Genomic DNA, 20,173 nt, shown 5'->3' with positions numbered 1-20,173 from the left:
ACAAGCGTGGCTTCATCAGTACATGCCATTCTTATTCAAATAGAAACGACAGAAACAATTAATGAAAACCTTTGGCACAATTTTTTTATTATATTTTTGCGGTTTATGCTGAAGAAGAAATAAATAGTTTAGTGGTTATTAAACAAGTCTATTTCTAAGAAAGGCACTCAACATTAGCTGAAAGCAGCAATTCAGCTATAAAAACCTTTACGGTGACCTTCCACCTCTCACTGATGCGATCAGACGGCGAAGATTACAGGTGGCAGGTCACTGCTTTTAAAGTTAACAAGAAATTCGTGATGTTCGTCTTTGGGAACCAAACTATGGCATTAGAAAAAAGGGTGGCAAGCAAAGACCTTTCTCCATCAATTAGAAGAGAGCATTGAAGTGCAGAAACATGAACTGTCGAGTTTGATAAGGGACAAGGGTGTATGGAAAAACTGCTGATGGTGTCGGGTACGCCAAAATGGATGATAAAAGTATGCCAGTTTTGTGTTTGTATTCAAGAGATTAAGTCTAAAGATGATGACTAATCCTAATCGAGTTTATTCTTATTATTCAAAACACTTCTCTGGAGCGGTATCGCATTAAAGATTTTGGCCAGATGACGCAGACGCAACTAAAATGAACTTAGAGACAAAACATAGCCCAAATAAAAATATACCTCAATTTTTAAACTTCAGCTTGCTAGAGTAGCCGAAAATGTACGATTTTCACTTTGCGAGATAATGGGCTGCGTTATGATGTGGTCTTCGTCAATTAGGCTAAGTTGCTGCCCAAAAGTATGACTGGATACGAAGCAGATCAAGCAATGCGGTTCAAAATAGAGTCCTTCAGTGTTCGCTACGAATAGATGCGCTTGATTGAGGTCTGTGCATTGAACGAGGGCTTGGAAGTTTGCTGTTGTTAGCTTTTAGACCAGACTTCTCTCTTGTTAAGCCTAACAGTTTTAATTCGTATGTGTCTCTATCCTTATAGCCTTGCACATAACCAAGCTGAGAATCTGTAATTTCAAACTTGTCATCAATTCCGGTTCCTTTTCCTTCCTCATCAAACCTAAAAATTTACAACAAATTAATGTCAATTCAGCTAATGAAAAAACTTTAAAACGTCCTTTGATTTTTCCGTCCTGTGTTTAGGTGTGTGTGAAAATGTCAGTAGGCTATACTGCCTTCAAAAACTTAAATCAAGCTCAAGAGTCAATAGAATTATCAGAAAGAAAAAGTTTAAGTTTAAATATAGATTGGGAAGCGTTGAGCAGTAGCCTAATTCAAAATATAATCAGATTAAGCTCACTTGCTTAATCGTTATCACTTGCTTTATCGTCTCCACAGAAAAAGCTATTAAAAATACCTATTCCTTTAGTTTACAGTAAAATCTTAGTTTTGTGTCACCATATACAAAAGTTTGTAGGCCTAATGACATTGCTATTATTCGAGTTTCCTACAAGCCAGCAGTTCTGAACTGAGCAAGTGACAATGAAGCTAGCAACATTTCAGCAAGTGGCTGAAGTTGGTATGATGAAACTGAGCAAGTAACAACTGAGCAAGCCATAACTTGTCATGTCACAAGACAGCAAGTTCAGTTTGGCAAGCGATCACCAAGCAAAGTCCGACGTGATCACGTAAATCTCATTTGTTGACTTGGCGGTAGCTGAAATGTAGCCTACTTGCTGAGCTGAAGCACTTGCTAGGTTGTAGTATGCTGAGTGGTCCGACGACTTTAGCTTTTATACGACGACCCCATTATTTGCAAATGAAATCCTCAACAGAATGTGTGTTTACACAGCGTTGTATCTATAGCAATTGAACGTTGCTTTTACCGCTTTGCCTATGGAAGATTTCAGCGTAGTCGTGTAGAGACACACTTAAACGCATTATTAGCCTAATCCGATCAATGGTGGGTAGCTTACTCAGCAAGAACAAAATGTAGTACTATTTTTACAAGGTCTTTGGTATGTCCGTATGTAATAAACACATAACCTATCCACTGTATCAACTGAAAAACGAAACTTGTGGATAAGTAAATTTGTTCAAAACGCCTCACCTCATTTTGTGTGAAACAGGATACAAGTTGTGGTCTGTCATTCGATTCACATTCCCAGTTTTGGAGGTTGACTAAAAGACAACAGTTTGCATTTAGAACTTTGTGAATGCAACATAGCCATGTGATGGTTTTGCATAAATTGAATATTAGTTAGTAAGTAAATTATAAAGTAGAAAGTAAGGTAAAAAGTAACTTATAAAGTCAGACTTGCTAGAGGAATGTCCCACCAATGCGACATAGTTATTGTCCTTCAGATTTTTGTCATTTATTTTAAATTATGAGTTTGGGCATCAGGTTCAGTATCGGTCATAATACGTTAGCTTTTAAGCTCTGACTTCCGTGAGATTTCTTCAGTTAGCAGACCTACCCACCTGAATACATTAGCATCCTACGTAACCCCAATATACTGTATAAAGTGGGTGGTGTGTTACTGCAAAAAAGTCTTTGTTTTCGATGTGGTTTTCGCCTTATTTTTATCCTTAAAGTCTTTATGCGGTGAAATAGTTATGCAAGTTAAAGTTTATTTAAGCACAGGAGCATATCGAAGAGGAAAGAGTGGGTTTAAACTACCCTATTCAAAACACTATCCTAATCCTACTACATTACTCAGCACTACAAACTTACAGTGATTCCAATAAGCTCCGGCGCTTTACCAATAACTCTTTGGTATATTATTTCTCGTCTTGTCCACTCGTCTTTAATCTTCTTGGACAACTTCCTGTCAGCAACTTCATTCAAGCAATTCAAGAACATTTCGAAGTCTATGAGACGGTGTCCTTTGGGCCTGACATATAAGTAAGAAGAATACATATGTTAAAAAAAATTAAGATATTCTTATCAGTAAAGATTTTACAAAGGTTGAGACAGTGAACAGTCAAACTTAAAATTTTGATTCACTCCAAGGTTGGAGATGTGATGGTGACTCATCCCTGCATTGCTGCAGCAAAATTAGTTGGATTACCAGAAAAATCATTGATATAACTTAGGTTAGTAGCATAAATGTTAACCCGAGAAAAAGTTTGGATATGACAAGAAAGCTTACACGTTTATTCAAATGTTAAAACAACAAAACTAAGCGAAAATCATCTCACAGTTATCAACGAGTTATGATCTAAATATAACAGTTTATTTTATTTGAAATGAGTTAAAGTTAGATATATTGGCTTTGGCTAGTTTTGTTGGGCGGTTACTTTAAGATATTTTTCTCATAAAAACTAGAAAAAGCTCAATATGTTTAATGGCTTGACTGAGTTATTACGAGTTACGACAACTTATAACCAACATTTCAAACAAAAAAATCTAGGATAAAAACTACAGTAGGCCATGTAAAAAATATTGGATTGCATGTGATACTTTTTTACACCAAATACCACTGGGATAAGTTCAATGACGTATTTGGGGGATAAGGGGAACTTGTACCAAAGTGTATTTTCAAAGTTGAAGAAAATGAAAGATTTCTGGTAAAGTAACACATTTTATGTTCTCACACATCTTCATCAAGACATCACACATCATGGCTTTCATCACATCTTCATCTGCGTCGTTTTTCCTCATCAAAGGGAAAGGATGCCATTGTTCCCGAGCGACGAAAAACCTAGCTGCGCTTCTGAGTTGGTTTAATTACTAGTTTTTCGTTTTTGACTAAGTGACGTATGATATCCGATAGTAAAGAACATCACTTAATTTTTGAGGCATCCCTTACTTGTGTCTCGAGAAAATGACATCTATATCTCCGACCAGAACACCTTTGTTATCGATAAATTCACAATCTCGACACAGCTTCGCCCAGTTCTTGTTATTCATTTCCAAACCTTCACTGTTTAGATCGCCGTACCTGTGAAAAAAAATAAGTCAAGGAAAATTAGAAATAGAAAGTAAAATGATCAAATTAGGCTAATTATCTCTTTGCAGTTGTAAACTATAGTCTAAAACTTCTTTGTTAGCCTTTTCCAATTTTTTCCAGTTCAGTTTGTTTTTATTTCTGATCAACACAACGAAAAACAATATATGCCCAAACGTAGCAGAAATCTAAAAACAAGCGACAAAACGCGGACGTTATAACGTGCATGATACCAAACCAGGACAATTAGTTTAAAATATGGCACGGTCGCAACACCTTAGTAAAATTTTTAAAAACTTAAAAAAAAAATCTATGAGACAAAAAAAGGCAAGTGAAGTTATTTCTAACAATTTATATGAGTAAAAAAATATATTAATAAAAAAAAAAACAAGACAAAATAAACAGTTGCTATGTTGATCGACTTAGGTGTGTTATCAAAAGTGCTAATGGTCTTGAGGGAGCACTTTTGATCTTGTGCTTTTGATGCGTTAACTTCTTCTTCTCTTCTCTCGTTTGACTTGCAGTAGCTTAGATTGGCAATGCCTCCTCGTGCAGCCAAGATACGGTAGTTGGGTCCAGTTGTCGAATACCAGTGATTCCACTTGGGGGTCGTAAGATGGGACATTCGTGGAGTATGTGTTGCATTGTTTGTTCTACCGCTCCGCAGACACATATCGGCGAATTATGCAACCCCCACCTAAACAAATTAGCTCCAGTACAGCCAACGTCACATCTGATCCTGTTCAATGTGACCCATGCCTTTCTTGAGAGGTCTGCTCCAGGAGGGATGGAGAGTGCTGGCATAACTGAAAACTGGGGAGGGATATGTGGCAGCTCGTTCCATTCTTGGGTCCATGTTTCCATGCAGCTGAAGTTCTTATCCACAAGTTGTGTAGCATATCGATGGAATGGGCGCCTTGATGATAGGCGTTGAGGTCTGACTGGTCCATTTGTTTGGGAGTGACTGTAGAGAAGGTGTTGAGGATCGAGTCTCGCATGTAGAGCCAGTTTGTGAGAGGCTTCTTCCCTACGATGCGTTAACTCATCATGCAGAGCAAAGAAAACCCCCGAAAGAAATCCTATCAAGGGCAAAGCCATTTCAGAACGTAACGCACCAGGCCTTGCAAGACTAACAAAAGCGATACAGTAGATTGTGTTAAAACAGTATAGAAATATAAGAAGTTCGTTGAAGACTATCCATATTTTCTTTTTTTAATTACGTATGTAATACCGTTAACCAGTTAATTGTGTACTCCTTAGTCTTAACCGTAGACATATTTTGCAATCCGTAGGCCGCTGAAGCAGATGGAGTGCCACATGCACGTAATATTGTGAGCGTTGTTCTCGAAGCATTTTTGATACAAACTAAATTAAGAGAACGTTTAGCTGTTTGTTTGTTTTTTAAATTGCACTTGAGCGTATTAGCTGTGGCCTCTTAATTTAATTTTAGAGTTGATATATAGAGTAGCCTACTCATCATATCGTCTACCTTGCAAATCTGATAAAAGCGTTTTCTAGAGTTTCTATTATTGGATGTGGTTCTGGCTTGGGTGAATGCACTCTGTTGGGAGTCTGCGTTGGAGTTGAAGAAATCTCCAAAGATTTCTTGTTACTTGCAGGAGAATCCATTTTAATTCTACAAAAATAAAAACTTTCATGGTGAATTCCAACAACGTGGCCTATTACAATAAATTAGCATTTTTGTACATGTGCTCGTTTCTTGAGAAATCTTCTGGAAGCTTATTTAAAAACAAGGCGAAGAAGAAAGCTTCATTTAGTTTTCTTTAAGAAATTGAGTAATAAGTTTGTTTTTTTAAAAAGTTTTAAAAATGATGGGCGAACGGAGATATTTAATAAAACAAAACGAAAAATGCTCACACAATGAAATAGGCACACTCTTCGGCATTGGAGTTCATAAAGAGATGTAGGCTAATCAAAAGTGATATGGATGATAAAAGACAAAGAAGAAGGAAAAAGTTGAAAATGTCAGGTAATTTAATGGAAAGGCTTGGATATTGTAAAGTGCAGAGGGCAGTAGAAAACAGAGATGTGTGGATGAAATAAAAGCATTAGGCCTATTTTTATTTCTTATCATCTTACTTCGGTGCAACATTCTTTGACACCTTTGGATTTGTTTTCGACAATTTCGGTGATGGAACAACTACAAAACAAATTTATTTTTAGATAAGTAGGCCTATGATTTAATTTTCAATAAATCGGTTGACAATGAAGAGAGAGTAAAGATTTATGAAAATAATTACGCTAATGGAGTTTTGAATCTGGTTTCAATATGTGGCTCTACAAATATAAAACGAGTTTAATATTTGGATAATCAAAATTTAAAATCTAAGCTACCGTATTTGTTTAATTGAAGCATTAAAAAGAGACATCACAAGTTTCATAAATGGGCTACATTGTAGGCCTAATCAATTCTCTATTGATTTCATACCTGGATCTGTCCCGATGGCCATACTACTAGTTTTTGTTTTTTTGGTCTTTTTCAAATCAACTTTGACTTTTCTTGCTTTCTTTGAATGAAAGAAGTCGTCGCTGTCTGTGCCCACGCATCTATCGATCATCTAACAATAAGCCACAATAAATATGAAAATCTTGATCAAACTAACTGCCCTAAATATGTATGCTACTATAACAAAATAATGCATGATAATAATATAATCATAATAATAATAAGACAATAATAATGATATACGACATAATATATTGTCATCTCAATATTATCTTTTCCTTTTCAATGTTTCCTTATATTGTTTGTGAAAAAATTGACTTTATATCTTGGTTTAGTTTTGAATTATTATCTTCGGACTGGCAAAGCATTGATTAGTCGTTCCTGGTAGTTTCGCATACTTGTAGAGGCTTTTAATGCAGGGCCGGTTACCGAGATTGGCAGAGTAAAGTTTTCGATTGTTGAAGTCTTGTTGCTGCGGAATTATTCCATTCACTAGATGCCGCTGAATGGAGAGCAGTCCTTAGAATGCGTTGCTCAAAGGTACACCTCGAGAGTCGAACCAGCGCCGTTTGATCTTGAAGCCTCTTCGTACACAAAGTCACGCGCTAACCAACTGAGCTATCGGGGCGGGCTGCTACCTTTGTTGTGTTGATAAGTTTTGACGTTTTTAACTGTTAGCTTCCATTCCCAAAAATCATCCGAACATTACCTTGACATAAGCGACAGTAGAAACTTCAGTACTGGCGTCATGCTTCAGTGAACTTGGTTCCGCATCGGTACCCACAGATATTGCTTTCTTCGACTTCTCTGGAACAAATACTGGGTCTAGAAAAAGAAAGAAGAGCGTTTTGATTACGGCAGTGTAGCCAACTAGGCTACTAGTAGGCAGGCGCGGATTTATGGGGGGGGCCCAGGGGGCCCGGGCCCCCCCCGAAATTTTGTGAAAAATTGTATGTTTCCGCATCAAATGGTTTGATATGCTTCTAAACAGCTGATATTAGTCCCTCGGCATCACAATTGATGAAAATGGTTGTTTTAATGTCTATTTTCTAGCATATCGTATATGTCGTAGTATCATTGTTCATATCTGTTTAGCTTTTTCTTTCTTTTTAATTGATTTTCAAATTTTCTGGCCCCCCCCGAAAAAAACTCTTAGATTCGCGCCTGCTAGTAGGCTACTACCTGAAAATAAATCTATGGCTGCTGTCACGGAAATGGAGATTTGAAGAACAGCGGCTAACCGTTGACATGCATATCAATGGCTGCTCTCGGTGATAAAATTTGGGAGGCAAAAGAAAAGTAGCCTAACCATAATTTCATACTAGCTGGGCATGAGTAGGTCCGGCTAGCGATAGTAGGTAAATAAAAAAAGATTCGTCATAGCACATGACTAGGGAACTGTGTTCCGAAAGCTAGTGTAATTCGATATTGCCACAACGAACTCGCCGCATCAGGCTAAAACAGATCGTTAGAATCTACGCTGTGAAGTAAATAATAAAAGGTCTATACCTGGGCTTTTCAAACTTGTTTCTATTGTGCAAACCCATTTCAGAAAATAAGTTTCTTTGTCTACTCCTTGGTGGGCAACTACCCTCTGTAGGTAGGCCCATTTTGAATTTAATGACCCTAAAATTAAGATTTGCGACCCTGTTTAGGGTTGCTACCCATAGTTTAGGAAGCCCTGGTCTAGCCTATTTGCCAATATAACTTATATTTTGGCACCTGTTCCTATAGCCATGCTTGTAGTAGTCTTGGCATTGGTCTTCTTATTCAAATCCACTTGAACTGTAGTTGATTTTGTTGATCGGTAAAAGCTATCACTGTCAGTCCCAACGCAAGCATCAACCATCTGAAAATTTAGTGGAAACTATATTAAACTAAGCCCAACATATGAAACCTATTTTTTTAATGGTGAATAAAGTATCTGCATATCTTTATTACGCACAAAGAAGCGATTTTGTTACTTGGAAAAAGCAAATCATCCATTAGCCATCCAGCTTATTCTTGCAGTTTTAGGCTACAAAAGTCCGTAAGCGTAATCTGATTTTTTACTATATTTTACTTTCACAAACATATATTTTTATTTAGTGTTTTACAATACCATCAGTTGCATCCGCCAGTCAACATATCAATAGCCTACTGATAGTTTTGAAGCTTTTAAGCCAATGACAGATATATAGCCTAATGTTAATTCTGATAAAAAATTTTTTTGCGAATTTAGCAGCTAAAACTTATCTAAAACACCTTGGGACGCAAAGGCCTACTAGTTTTAGCCATGGAAATAACGCATAGAAGCACAAAATGAAATCTAAAGCTATCAGAAGTAATAGCAACAGTCTGAACAACTCCGATACTGAGTTGTTTTGAAAAATTCCACAAGTAGCCTACTTTGCTGTCATAATATCAACGGTTAAATATTTTACATAGCCTAGCTAAGCTACACCACCTGCACAAAATGTTCCTCTTCCGTTCCGGTACCAGCATTTGCTTTCATAGGCTTAGGCCCACTTGTATCATGCACAGGTGATGATTTTGCTGGCTGAGATGTTGGTTTCTTCAATGAAGCCAAGGAAGCTTCCACTGTGAAAACACATCAAAAGATTATTGTCAAACATGACTTGGTAAACAAGACAATTCGTGTAGAACTGTAGATAAAGTGATAGCAAAGGAGATTTGTTTATCCAATGCTAATGTACCTTGACACAGGCAATCTTAGACAAGTGAAAGTTGAAGATAGCCAAATACAGCAGTTGAATTTTTTCATGCTTCTAGCGGGTCAATCTTGGGATTCCCAACATTGAATTTAAAGCTATCAAACCTGCTGAAAGCTACTAATTGTCACAAAAATATAACGTGAGTTTGTATGATAAATTACATGGTTCCGTCCCCACTGAAATGCTGCAAGTGGTTGTTGGTTTCTTTTGCAAATTCGCTTGAACTTGTCGGGTTTGGTTTGACCGATAAACATTGTCGCTGTCAGTCCCAATGCTGGCATCCACCATCTTAAAACATTAATGAGTTGTAAATACTAAGTTTTAATTTTTGAAATTAGCCTACATTACTATTCCAACTGGGCCTAAAGAACTTGTGCAAATATCTTAGCTGTGTTTCTAAAAGAGTTCAGATCAGTGGCGTACGCAAGGGGGTAAGGGGGGAGTTAGGGGTTAAAAACAGTGAGCTTGATATTTGATATTTTCTTATTGTTTTTTTTCTTATCATGACTTTATTTAATGGGTTATCCTCTATTTTTCTTCATCAACACAATTTATTAATAGTTTTGTGGACAGTAGATTACATTCATAATTTACATTGCATTGCCCATTTAATCAACTAATTTACGACGAAAAAAACGTATAAATGTTAGTGAAGGTTAGCCTAATCCGCCATCTTGTAGTTTTCATCATGAGCACAATTTAGTCTCTATACTATACCTACGATTTGTGAAAAGAAGGCCCATTCCTACGAAAAAAAGGCCCATTCTCATGGGCCTTCTTTTGTTTCTGGCGTAAAAAAATGCAGTTTACCTATGGTTTAACATTGTCTCCTGCATTTTTTTAAACCTCCCCAGGAAAATTTTCTGCGTACGCCACTATGGTTCAGATATTTTAAAAACATATAGCTACTAAGAAAGTAAATATCAAATCGATGTTTTGAATGGTTTCTGTTTGTAAAAAAACATATGTTGTGCAGAGATGCTTCGTTTGAAATATGAAGCAAGTAAAAGACGATTTTGTTTAGACATTTTTGGCTCGAACATCCCCTTAAATTTGTTACATTTCAATTTTTATACAGTGAAGCGATTTAGTTTGAAACAAATACCGGTATCATTTAATAAATTATAAACGTTTTACTATAAATTATAATATTAGCAAAGTAGTAAAGTTTGTTAGGCATAGGCTATATGAAAGATCAGATTTGTTGTCAAAAAACTAACGAAACCTTGCTATCAATATCAACTTGATTGATTGTGAATATATGTTTTCTCTGATTCAAAAGCTTCTTTGGAAGCTGAATTCTGACAGTTTCGCATTCTTGTAAAGGCTTTGGACCATTGACGCAGGCTCGGTAAAATAGATTGACACAGCAAATTTTTTGCTCATTGAGGTGTTGTGTCTATAAATTATTACACATGGTTGCGGGCTTGCGGCTGAATGAAAGCTGTCCTTGCAGTGCGTTGCTCAAGTGCACACACCTAGAACCGAACTAGCCCCAGTTGATCTTGCAGTTTCTACGTTCACAACGTCTGGCGCTTAACCAACCGAGCTATTGGGACAAGCAATTTGATGCCTTACCATGATAAACTTTTCCGTCTCTATTTCTACATCTTTGAAAGTTTTCTTTGTGTCTTTTGGAATCAATTCACTTTGAGTTTCTGCATCATTGTGTTTTGATTCAACGATTTTCAAAGTTTCTGAAAGTTTAGAAAACAGCAGATAAAGAATAGAAGGTTTTAAAAAAATAACACCACTAGAAATACCAATTGCTTTTAAGTTGCACAAACACAGCAAGTCTCCATACCATATCAAACAAATGAACAACTCTAGCTGAAATCACACATGCATGGAAGTTTCATAACCGCATCACACTATTGGAAATAGTGCCCTATCTAATAATAGCACAATAGGTGCGCAATAAAGACATGACATCAATGTTCATTTTATTGACAAATCCTTTACAGGCTTAGATAATGCGTTCATTGTCAAAATCATTAAATTCATACCTGGAGAGGAGGTTCTGCTCTCATCCGAGTTCGATATTGTGTTTGGGAGAGGTAATAATTCTTCATTTTCATATTCTAAATCCGAATCAAAGCCTCCAGACTCCACCGAGCCTCTGCGCGTGTTCGATAAGTGGCTATCAAATACCCCGACGGGCTGAGTTCGTCTTCCAGAGTTCGGTGTAAGAAGTGGGGAGTATCTAGATAAAAGAGGGGAAGCTCTTCCAATCTCAAGATTCACGCCCGGTTTATTTACACTTAAAGTTGATGAATTGGTTTGAAAAGGAGCAACCAGTGCAGTTGGTGTTGAGTCTGGTCCAGTCGTTTTCTTTTGAATTCCGAACTGATCCTGGTTCCGGTAGCCAGAGTAGGAAGGAAATATGAGAGTAGCTCTTGCAGCAGAGTTATCTTGGCTGTTGTATGTGTTGATTGATTCTGTTTCTTGCGTGAAAACACCTTGAGGACTAAAATACATAAACAAAAAATTGAGTTGATTAGCCTTCCACGATAAACAATTATTAACTAGCATTTTTAAAATGCTACACGATATGAAAAATACAACCTCAAGCGTAAATAAATAAATAAAATACTTAGCATCAGTAGCATTTCATTTTCGGGGGTCTGCGGGTGCACCCTGGTATGAAAAAGGAGAAACACTCTGTCGTACACGTTTGCAAATAGGCGAAGTTAGAAAGGTAAAAATAGCAAGATTTTAATGCAAATGTGTTTATTGGATAAAGCCTATGCACCTCTATCTTCTGGTCTGACCAAATAAATAAATAAATAAAAAAAATGGGTAAATTTCAAATGTCATGTAGACATAGACCAAAAATTCCTACAGCCAAGATACAGTAAATTGTCAAGTCAAGTTAAATATTTTTGCTTCTGGAGAGTCCCCCAATCGAATATGTCACTCTATGCCAATGCTTAGTATTGTAAATTTGACAATGGCATGTTACTTTTGAATAAAAATACCTCTGTTTTACACCAATTGCTGATATTGATAAAGTAGGCTATAAACATTTAATACTGTCGATTTGGCACAGCTGTTGACAAAACAATAGCATGAGTTTTTAATAAAGGAAGATGGAAGTATGGGGCAATTAACAATTGGAACAAAACTAAATCTGATGACTAGCCTACCAGTAAGCCAAACAACATGAACAAAACTACAACACTAAATGGGTTTGAGTATAAAGCCAACAATGGATTATTATTATACATGATATGTGTACGTAGCATAGTTTTTACGCGATTAAATGTTAAGTCATGTTTTTGCATTGCCCTTAACTCTTAGAAGAAAAAAAACAAAACAATAATAAAACTTGAGTTATACTTTAAACTTTACAGTGAGTTATCAACAGGTTTAAATAAAACCGCAGTTTCACTTCAGTCGAATATTTTATTGTTATTTGTATAGCAAACAAAAGATTCCGACATAAAATTAGAACATGGACGGAAAGAAGCGACCTAAACGGTTTTGAATTGTCAAGTCGTATATCGTAATAAATTAACTACAAACGCGACTGTCAAAAGCAACGACTTTATACGTTTTTTAAACAAAGGTATTGTGTATTCATTCAGTTGAAATAACCAACCTGAAGAATGTAGACACAAGACAGTTTTAAAATTAAAACAATTTATTAATATACATTTTTAAAACATTTTTGTGAATATTTACTTACGTTTCAATTAGTGGTAGCAGCGAGCTTTGTCCAATGTTGCCATTTGTAGTTGGAACAACTAAAAAGTATACTCAAAATTACTTTTTTCAGTAAAGTTTATTCAGTAGTAATGTTGACGTTAAATTTAATTTTATTAAGATGTCACTAAAAACATGGAATGTTCTTCTAAAGTTGAATTGTGGAATTTTGTAGACCTATTTAAATGGCCTACTGCTTTTTGCCTACGAGCACTGAAAGTGAACGCCTCCCTGATAAGTTGAATGCAACAAACAAATTCCTTTGGGTGTATTTCGCCATCGGAATAACATGGTCAAGCAAGTGCCGGACTATTTGTCGAGAACCGGCGCTATCGATTAATAGCGGTTCGGCTCTAGGGGCGTGCACTTGAGTGACACACTTCAAGGACAGCATTCTCTTCAACCGCACCTAGTAAGAAGAATTCACCGACAGTAATATTGGAAACGTGCCTTTAAACTTTTAATTTATTTGAGAACTTGCCTTTTAAGTTTGTACCTTGTGTTTTGTATTTTGCCTTACGCGTCTTCCATGACCTCTTGATTGGCCGCTGTTAAATACGCTTTCCTGGCAGCGTTGCGTCTTTTTCAAACTCGAGTTCCAATAATAAGTCAATCGTTTTAGTGCCGCAGCTATGTGGGCGTTTACGTTGCTAGTTTATGTTGATGTCAGAGTACATGTTGAGATTCAAATAAAGTTATCTGTTTGTTTATATGACAGTTCGTCCGAGATAATTAGACGTCAAGGATTCCGCGAAACATTACACCGACAACAACTAACACTTCAATAATAAGAGGAAACTTCACTCTGTTTTGTTTTTTGTTGTTTTTCATATCTTTATCCTGCATTGCGGGAAAGCGGACTTGAGCGCTATGCATCGATGTACGCCTTCCGACGTACACCTGACCCACGCTGCAGCCGACGGCAATGTCTATTTCCGGTTGTCTACTCTACCTATGACTTAAATTTGGTACTACCCATTACTCGAAATCGATCACTGGGTAAGAGGCAATTATCGTAAAGTTTCTTGCCCAGAGAAACAACAGCAAGTGCGAGTGGCTGGAGTCGAACATGCAGGCTCTCGACTGCGAGCCCAACGCGCTAACCACTCTGCCACTGCTACTTGTGGGATCGATACCGCTCTAAATCAAGCGGCTGTGCCTTAGTACTTCGGCATGGCACTTAGGCATGGCACTTAGTAGCATACCAAAATACTTGTTTCGATGAATATATAGCAGTTTTCTCCTTCTTGTTGTGTGTTGTGATCAAAGCTTTGGAGCCGGAGCCCCGGAGCCGTGCATTTTCAACGGAGCTGGAGCCGGAGCTGGAGCTACGTGAAACTCAAGTGGAGCTGGAGCAGGAGATGGAAGCAGTTGTTGAAAAATAGCTCCGGCTCCGATGTATTTCATAAGATTTTACTACTATTGGCTGAATTCACATAATTTAACACCAACTCTTCACAAAATTAAGAAATTAATTGCGTAATCAGACGTTGAATTAACGAAAATGTTTTAAAACGCAGTTCTACATGACATTTTGATGAAAGTATCTTAAATTTCATAAAGTTGTGCCATTTTTAGCAACAGTTGGCTGCAGGCAGTTTTAAGCTTTAGAAATTAAATTAATATGTCGTCAATATTTTAATGAAAGCACTTTTCGGAGCCTGGAGCAGGAGCCGGAGCAGTGGTATCAATAAGCTCCGGAGCAGGAGCTGGAGCTAATTTATGATAAAATAGAGCTACGCAGCTGGAGCTGGAGCAACTTAACATTTACGCCTGCTCCAAAGCCGTGGTTGTGAGGCTGGTGTAGCCTAATCACCATGCACTGCATGTTGTGATAATCGACACAACATAAAACCCGATTATCATAGGCTATTAATCTCCATGACCAGGCCTGTTTCAGACTTTTAAACCTACTACAATTATATTAAACTGCAGAAATTAATTTTTCCAAAGAGGCCTTTTTAATCACAGGATAGCAATTCCCGCAATCATTCAATCATTTTGCGCCAAAAAGATGGCTGTAATGTTTGCTGATACCGAAATAGGCTACACGTACAGCCGAATTATACAACCGTATTAAAATTCCACCCTTTGATGTTCAACCAAGTATAGTGCAACTGTAAGCTATTAGTCTATCTTGTAAACTTACGTTGAAATTGTTTTATAGTTTTGCAGACGTCATAGGCTACAATATATCAACAGAAGTTATGCATTTTCATTTTTCTGACCTAGTCTATTTATTTTAATAGAGGCTCCAACTAGATCCCTTCTTTTAACCTAATAGCCACGAAGAAAGCAATTTCACTAAATTTCCAGTTTAGACAGATTGCAATGCCAAATGCTGCAGATTATTTTATTTATTGTTGGTTATAAAATGTAAAGAATGTTTGATTTCTCCGCACTGTGTCAAGTTCTATTGATGGCGGGCATAACTTCAGCCATCTTTACTCAATAAACAGCACAAAGCACAGTAGGCTATAGCACAAACTGAGGCTTGAAGTAATTTCTCTTCGGAGACAATGTCGTAATAGCTCAATTGAAAAGCGCCATGTTTTCGAAAGTTTTTCTAAAACGTTTCATGATGATTTTTTTCTAAAGTTAAGTACAAATGAGCTGATGGCCTAAAATACATTATGTTAAAATCTACATCTCACCTGAACAAGCGTTTATTCCTCCCACGCTTTCTGTAATGATTAATCGATTGTTTGTAGGTTTAGGTCCTATGGTTTCTTTTACTCCGACAGAAGCGTTTTTTGAGCAACAAGATCCCATAACAAAATATTCTACGTAAAACGCTACAAGCAATTCAATATAAAAGCATTGTGCTTCTTGATGTGAGTCAACAATTTCTTTACCAGCCAAGCAGTCTTTTTTACATTGATTCTACGTCTGTTGACGTTGAAACATTGTAAAAAGAACTGGTTTGCTGGTTGTGTTGTAGTCTACTGTGCAAAAGCGTGGAAATTTGTCTATATTGCTGACATTTATGCACTCAGTGGCCAAGTGGTTATCTCCGTGGGCTCTAGTGCTGGTAGATCACAGATCGATTCCAGGTCGGTCATGCACAAGACTTTAAAAACGGTACCGATTCTGTTCTTTCTTGCATAACGCAGTGAGAATAAGTCAGGTACGATAACAATGTGATGACATTCTAAATTTGATACAAAATTAAAAATGAGCCCTGTGGCTAAAAGACTTTAGCAGCTGTAAAGCGAAAATAAATAAAACAATAACATTATTATTACCAGCTTCTGCTTCCTTCCTGGAGCATTCATAAAAATACAATGGAATTAAGTTGATTGGCCAAAGAAGCCACAAAGACGCTAAACATTCGATTAATTATCAAGGAGTCACCGTTTTAGACGAAACTCAATCTACTCTGGTCTGTTCAGTGTACGTCAGTGAAAAATGTCTTATTGTAGTTTACTTGGGTGTACCCCTGGTGTCCTCATCACAACTATCAGGAAGGCATTGTTTTGTTGCAATTTCATTGCCACAAAACATATCTGGAGACAACTCTGTTTCTAAATTTGTTTACTACATCTCCTGTAACCCTTATGAAATTACAATTTCAAACAACCTTTCACTGAACAAGTTCACTACAAAATTGCTGATGCTACAGTACAGGCTCCTTGTGAAATAAGAAGGAGCAAGCTTTAAAAGCATCGGTAAACAAGACTCGATCAAACAAATAATGATCTAATAAGGTCGTAAATAATTTGTGGCTGAATGCTGTGCGTTGGCAACGTGCGTTTGTTGTAAAGTAAATATTTGCATTTATTTTGATTGAAAAATTCGTCAAGTTGGTGAAGCGTCGTCGCGTTATCTATATCAGAAACAACCAATGTAAATCTTCAGAGAATGTAGGACAGTGTTGAGAAAAGAAATGTGTAGTTCTATTTTTAACATCGATTTGACATTAACCGACGCAAAAATAAAGTAAGCCTTCCGGCGTGAAGTAGAACCTAATTAAGCCAATAGCATTATTTACAAATTACAAGAAATTCTGGGGAAATCTAGGACCCAGGATTTTTTGAATGGCCGAAAAACTTTTGAAAGACACAGCATATTGTGAAAATGCTTTTTATGGGGCGAATGATTTTTGATAGGCACGCAGCATGTTATGAAAAACCTCATTCTTGTTTTGACGCAGCTGAAGAGAGACACCATCCTTAGGCTAATTGCAGAGATGCCGCTTTTCAGAGAAACTCAAATAGGATATTTGCTGGGTAAGCCAATCCGGCCTGACTTGCTTTCTTATCTGCCCTGCCCCAAATAATGCTTTCTTTATCCCCCATTATGACGGCGACCAATATACCAGACAATATAGAGCTTCAGATAATCCTCTTCAAGGGAGTCGTGTGGTGATTAAATTCCCCTTAACCAAGCTTTCATTTGTTACATAGGCCTTTCATAGAGGCATACAGATCATAAATGCCAATAAAGACTGTTACTGTTTCTTAACAAAATCCACAGTCATTTACTTTGGTCCATAATGATTTAAATTTGTTCTTTAATCGATATTTTAAAATAACTACGCCAATAAGCAGAGATGGGCAAAGTATAATTTAAAAGTACCGCGGTACTGGTACTCGGTACTGGTCAAAAATAATACCGCGGTACCGGTACTATTTTCAAAAAGTACCGCGGTACCGGTACGGTACTCGGTACGGTAATTTTTTAAATACAAGTTACAAGAGTTAGAATGATGAATTTTTTTGTGATTGTAATCGAAATAATCTTACATTTAAAACTACAAATGCGATTCATCTCCATCCCAATTATATTAACAAGTAACAGCAACGCGCCATGACGATGTTCATATTCTACACAAAGACTGTTCAACCAGCCCTTTGGTAGGCACGCCAAGCTGAATGGAACAGATCGGAAAATAAAGTCACAAGTCTCTTGATTTTGCTCAGTAGCCTATAGGCTAAATGCTTAAATTTAAGGTAGGCATATTAATAGGCTACTTGTTAGTTTATAGACTTATAGTTAAGGGCCAACCCAACATGCCGTATAGAAAGCTATTGGAAGTAAAGGCCATTCAACATCAGAGGTGTAAAGTAATGAAAGTAGTGTTACTTTAAGTAGCAATAAAACAAAAAAACTGCTTTTTTGTTTGTCGTATCCAGGCTTACACCCGGTGGTTGAAGATTTTGATTAAGTGGACGGGAAGGCAAGGAAGTCAATCTTTGTGTCCATCTTCAGGCATGCTTTTAAAGTGTCCTGCCACAGACACAGCCGCATGCTCTTGAGCAGTGCTGAGCCGGCGCCCTTTCGATTGCCGTTCCAGCTAAAATGGACTGGCTTGCAATTAGCATAAAAATTAGCATAACATAAAAGCAACTTGCAAAAAATAAAAGACAGTGACACTATAATTCTTTTTTATATTTATGTTAAGTAGCAATGTTCAGTAACTAGTACTTTTTGAGTAGTGTTATTTTTCATTACTTTCTACTTTCACTTGTTTAGTTTTATGCCAAAGTAACGTTACTCGAGTAATTTTATATTTTGTCAAGTAGAAAGTTGTAACTTCGATAAAAATCTGTTAAAAAGGTATCATTTCTAAGATAAAAAAATATTTTAAAGAAAAATTGTTAAAAAATGAAAAGTTTTGTTAAAAAGAATAAAAGTTTATCTTTCTAAGACCTAAATGATTCATTAAAAATTAAACTATTAATTGAGATATTTTATGACTAAAAATATTGGGATTTTGAATTATTTTTTCAAAACTCGATGAAGTTTGTCAAAAATATTTGTTTTTTGACTGCAAAATTTACTAATTCTACTTGAGTAATTTTGAAGATCAGTACCTTTTTAATTTTACTTGAGTGATAATGTGTTTTGGTACTTTCTACTTGTAATTGTAACGAATTAGAATTGACCCTCAGTAACTGTGGACTGCTTTTACTTGACTATTTAAATGGACTACTTTTTACACCTTTGTTCAATATTTATCTCTAAAGATTAAACAGGAGCCCATAACATTTGAAAAGCAGTAATTATGCCACATACGGAGCAAACCGCAAAACAACGAATCCTCATTGGACTCCTATTTTAACACACACAATTCAAAGCAAAGAAAGTACTAAAAAAATTTTAGGAATTGCAGTGCAGTCCCCAACACTTTACAAAAAAAAATTGATAAGACCCTAAAGTTATAGGCCTATTACTTTATAACTAACTGGGTATTTAGTAAAAGTTTAGGGCAAGCCTGTTCTAGGCATTCGCTTTCAAAAACAGTAGCATCTCAAAATGAGTGTCACTTAATCCAGCTCGTTTCGGCTTCAAAGTGTCTTTAGCCGTGGAAAAAACTCTTTCAATAGCAGCACTTGAAGGGTTTGTTTTAATAAACAATCTTTCGATGGTCGGATGCTTAAAGCATGCATCTGTGATGCATCTCTGAGGACTCATTTTGAGAAATTCATCAACCAGTTTAGATGCACTTTGTCGTCGGCTTCTCGGTTGTTCAAACAAAAAACCGAAAAAACTCGTCTTGCTGAACAACTTCTTCTAAGTCGTCGCTCCTGCTTTCAGCTTTATTCTGACAATCTTGCTCAAGCAAAGATTCAAGCTTGCTGATCAACCGAGACTTGATGCTTTTCGCTATGCTTTCCGAAAGAAATGAATATCGCTCATCCATGTTCGATTGTGGGATCAACGAGAGCCGAAAATGTGGATGCAACGCCATGGCGAGTTGATAATCAGTGCTGTGGAACATTGTTGAAAAAAAAGTACCGGGTATTTTGACCAAAAAAGTACTGGGTATTTAGGCAACCGGTACAAATTTCAAAAAGTACCGCGGTACCGGTACACAAAATGTACCGCGGCACAATTGTACTCGGTACAGCCCACCTCTGTCAATAAGGTTATAGCCTGTCAGACCACAGCGAGTTTAGCCCCGTGCGACAGTAGGATATATATTATGACAGATGGTAAATGCCCTGACAGTAAAACTATTTGTTTACTTTTGGGAAACAGACCATCAAGGAATCATGTGAGCTAACCGGATCGTCTATTTTAGTGGTTTCCAACCTAGACCCCTGCATTGAATTGAGGAAAAGTTATGAAAACATAAGCGATGAAATTCATACATTTACTTTTAATGGAAATTTGCTCCGGGATACACTTAGAAGTCTGGGTCCGCAAGACAAATGGTATTGGAAGGTCTGCCACTTAAAAAACTTGGGAGCCATTAGAGTGTTTTATTGCTACTCAAAAGTCACGCCATGTGATAACTTAAAAATTGTATGTGAAGATAGCAGCAGCAATAGTCAAAATGTTACTTAATTTTTAATGAACAGCCTAGGCCATGTAAGGCTACTTCACACTCAGACTTGTGTCTTTTGTCAAGGTTAACCAAATGTGAAAAAGTTTAATGTGTTGAATTGTTTATTT

At 36.8% G+C, this 20,173-nt stretch overlaps 1 protein-coding gene across 1 annotated transcript; it reads right to left on the bottom strand.

Annotated features, from left to right (window-relative positions):
* Nucleotides 1-79: 79 nt before the first annotated feature.
* LOC145773688 (uncharacterized) lies at nucleotides 80-19,418 on the bottom strand. The gene is made up of 14 exons (XM_082584825.1): nucleotides 19,258-19,418; nucleotides 11,074-11,534; nucleotides 10,646-10,764; nucleotides 9,229-9,355; nucleotides 8,800-8,933; nucleotides 8,076-8,202; nucleotides 7,063-7,178; nucleotides 6,336-6,465; nucleotides 5,987-6,047; nucleotides 5,376-5,522; nucleotides 3,749-3,880; nucleotides 2,671-2,830; nucleotides 2,047-2,117; nucleotides 80-1,056 (listed from the first exon to the last, which is right to left on the bottom strand). The coding sequence occupies exons 1-14, from the start codon at nucleotides 19,416-19,418 to the stop codon at nucleotides 834-836; spliced, it is 2,169 nt and encodes a 722-aa protein (XP_082440951.1). The 3' UTR covers nucleotides 80-833.
* Nucleotides 19,419-20,173: the final 755 nt, after the last annotated feature.

Source organism: Aplidium turbinatum, chromosome 7, assembly GCF_918807975.1.
Source record: "Aplidium turbinatum chromosome 7, kaAplTurb1.1, whole genome shotgun sequence".
NCBI lineage: Eukaryota > Metazoa > Chordata > Ascidiacea > Aplousobranchia > Polyclinidae > Aplidium > Aplidium turbinatum.
Note: the sequence above shows the minus strand (reverse complement) of the source record. Positions and strands in the feature narration are given on the sequence as shown.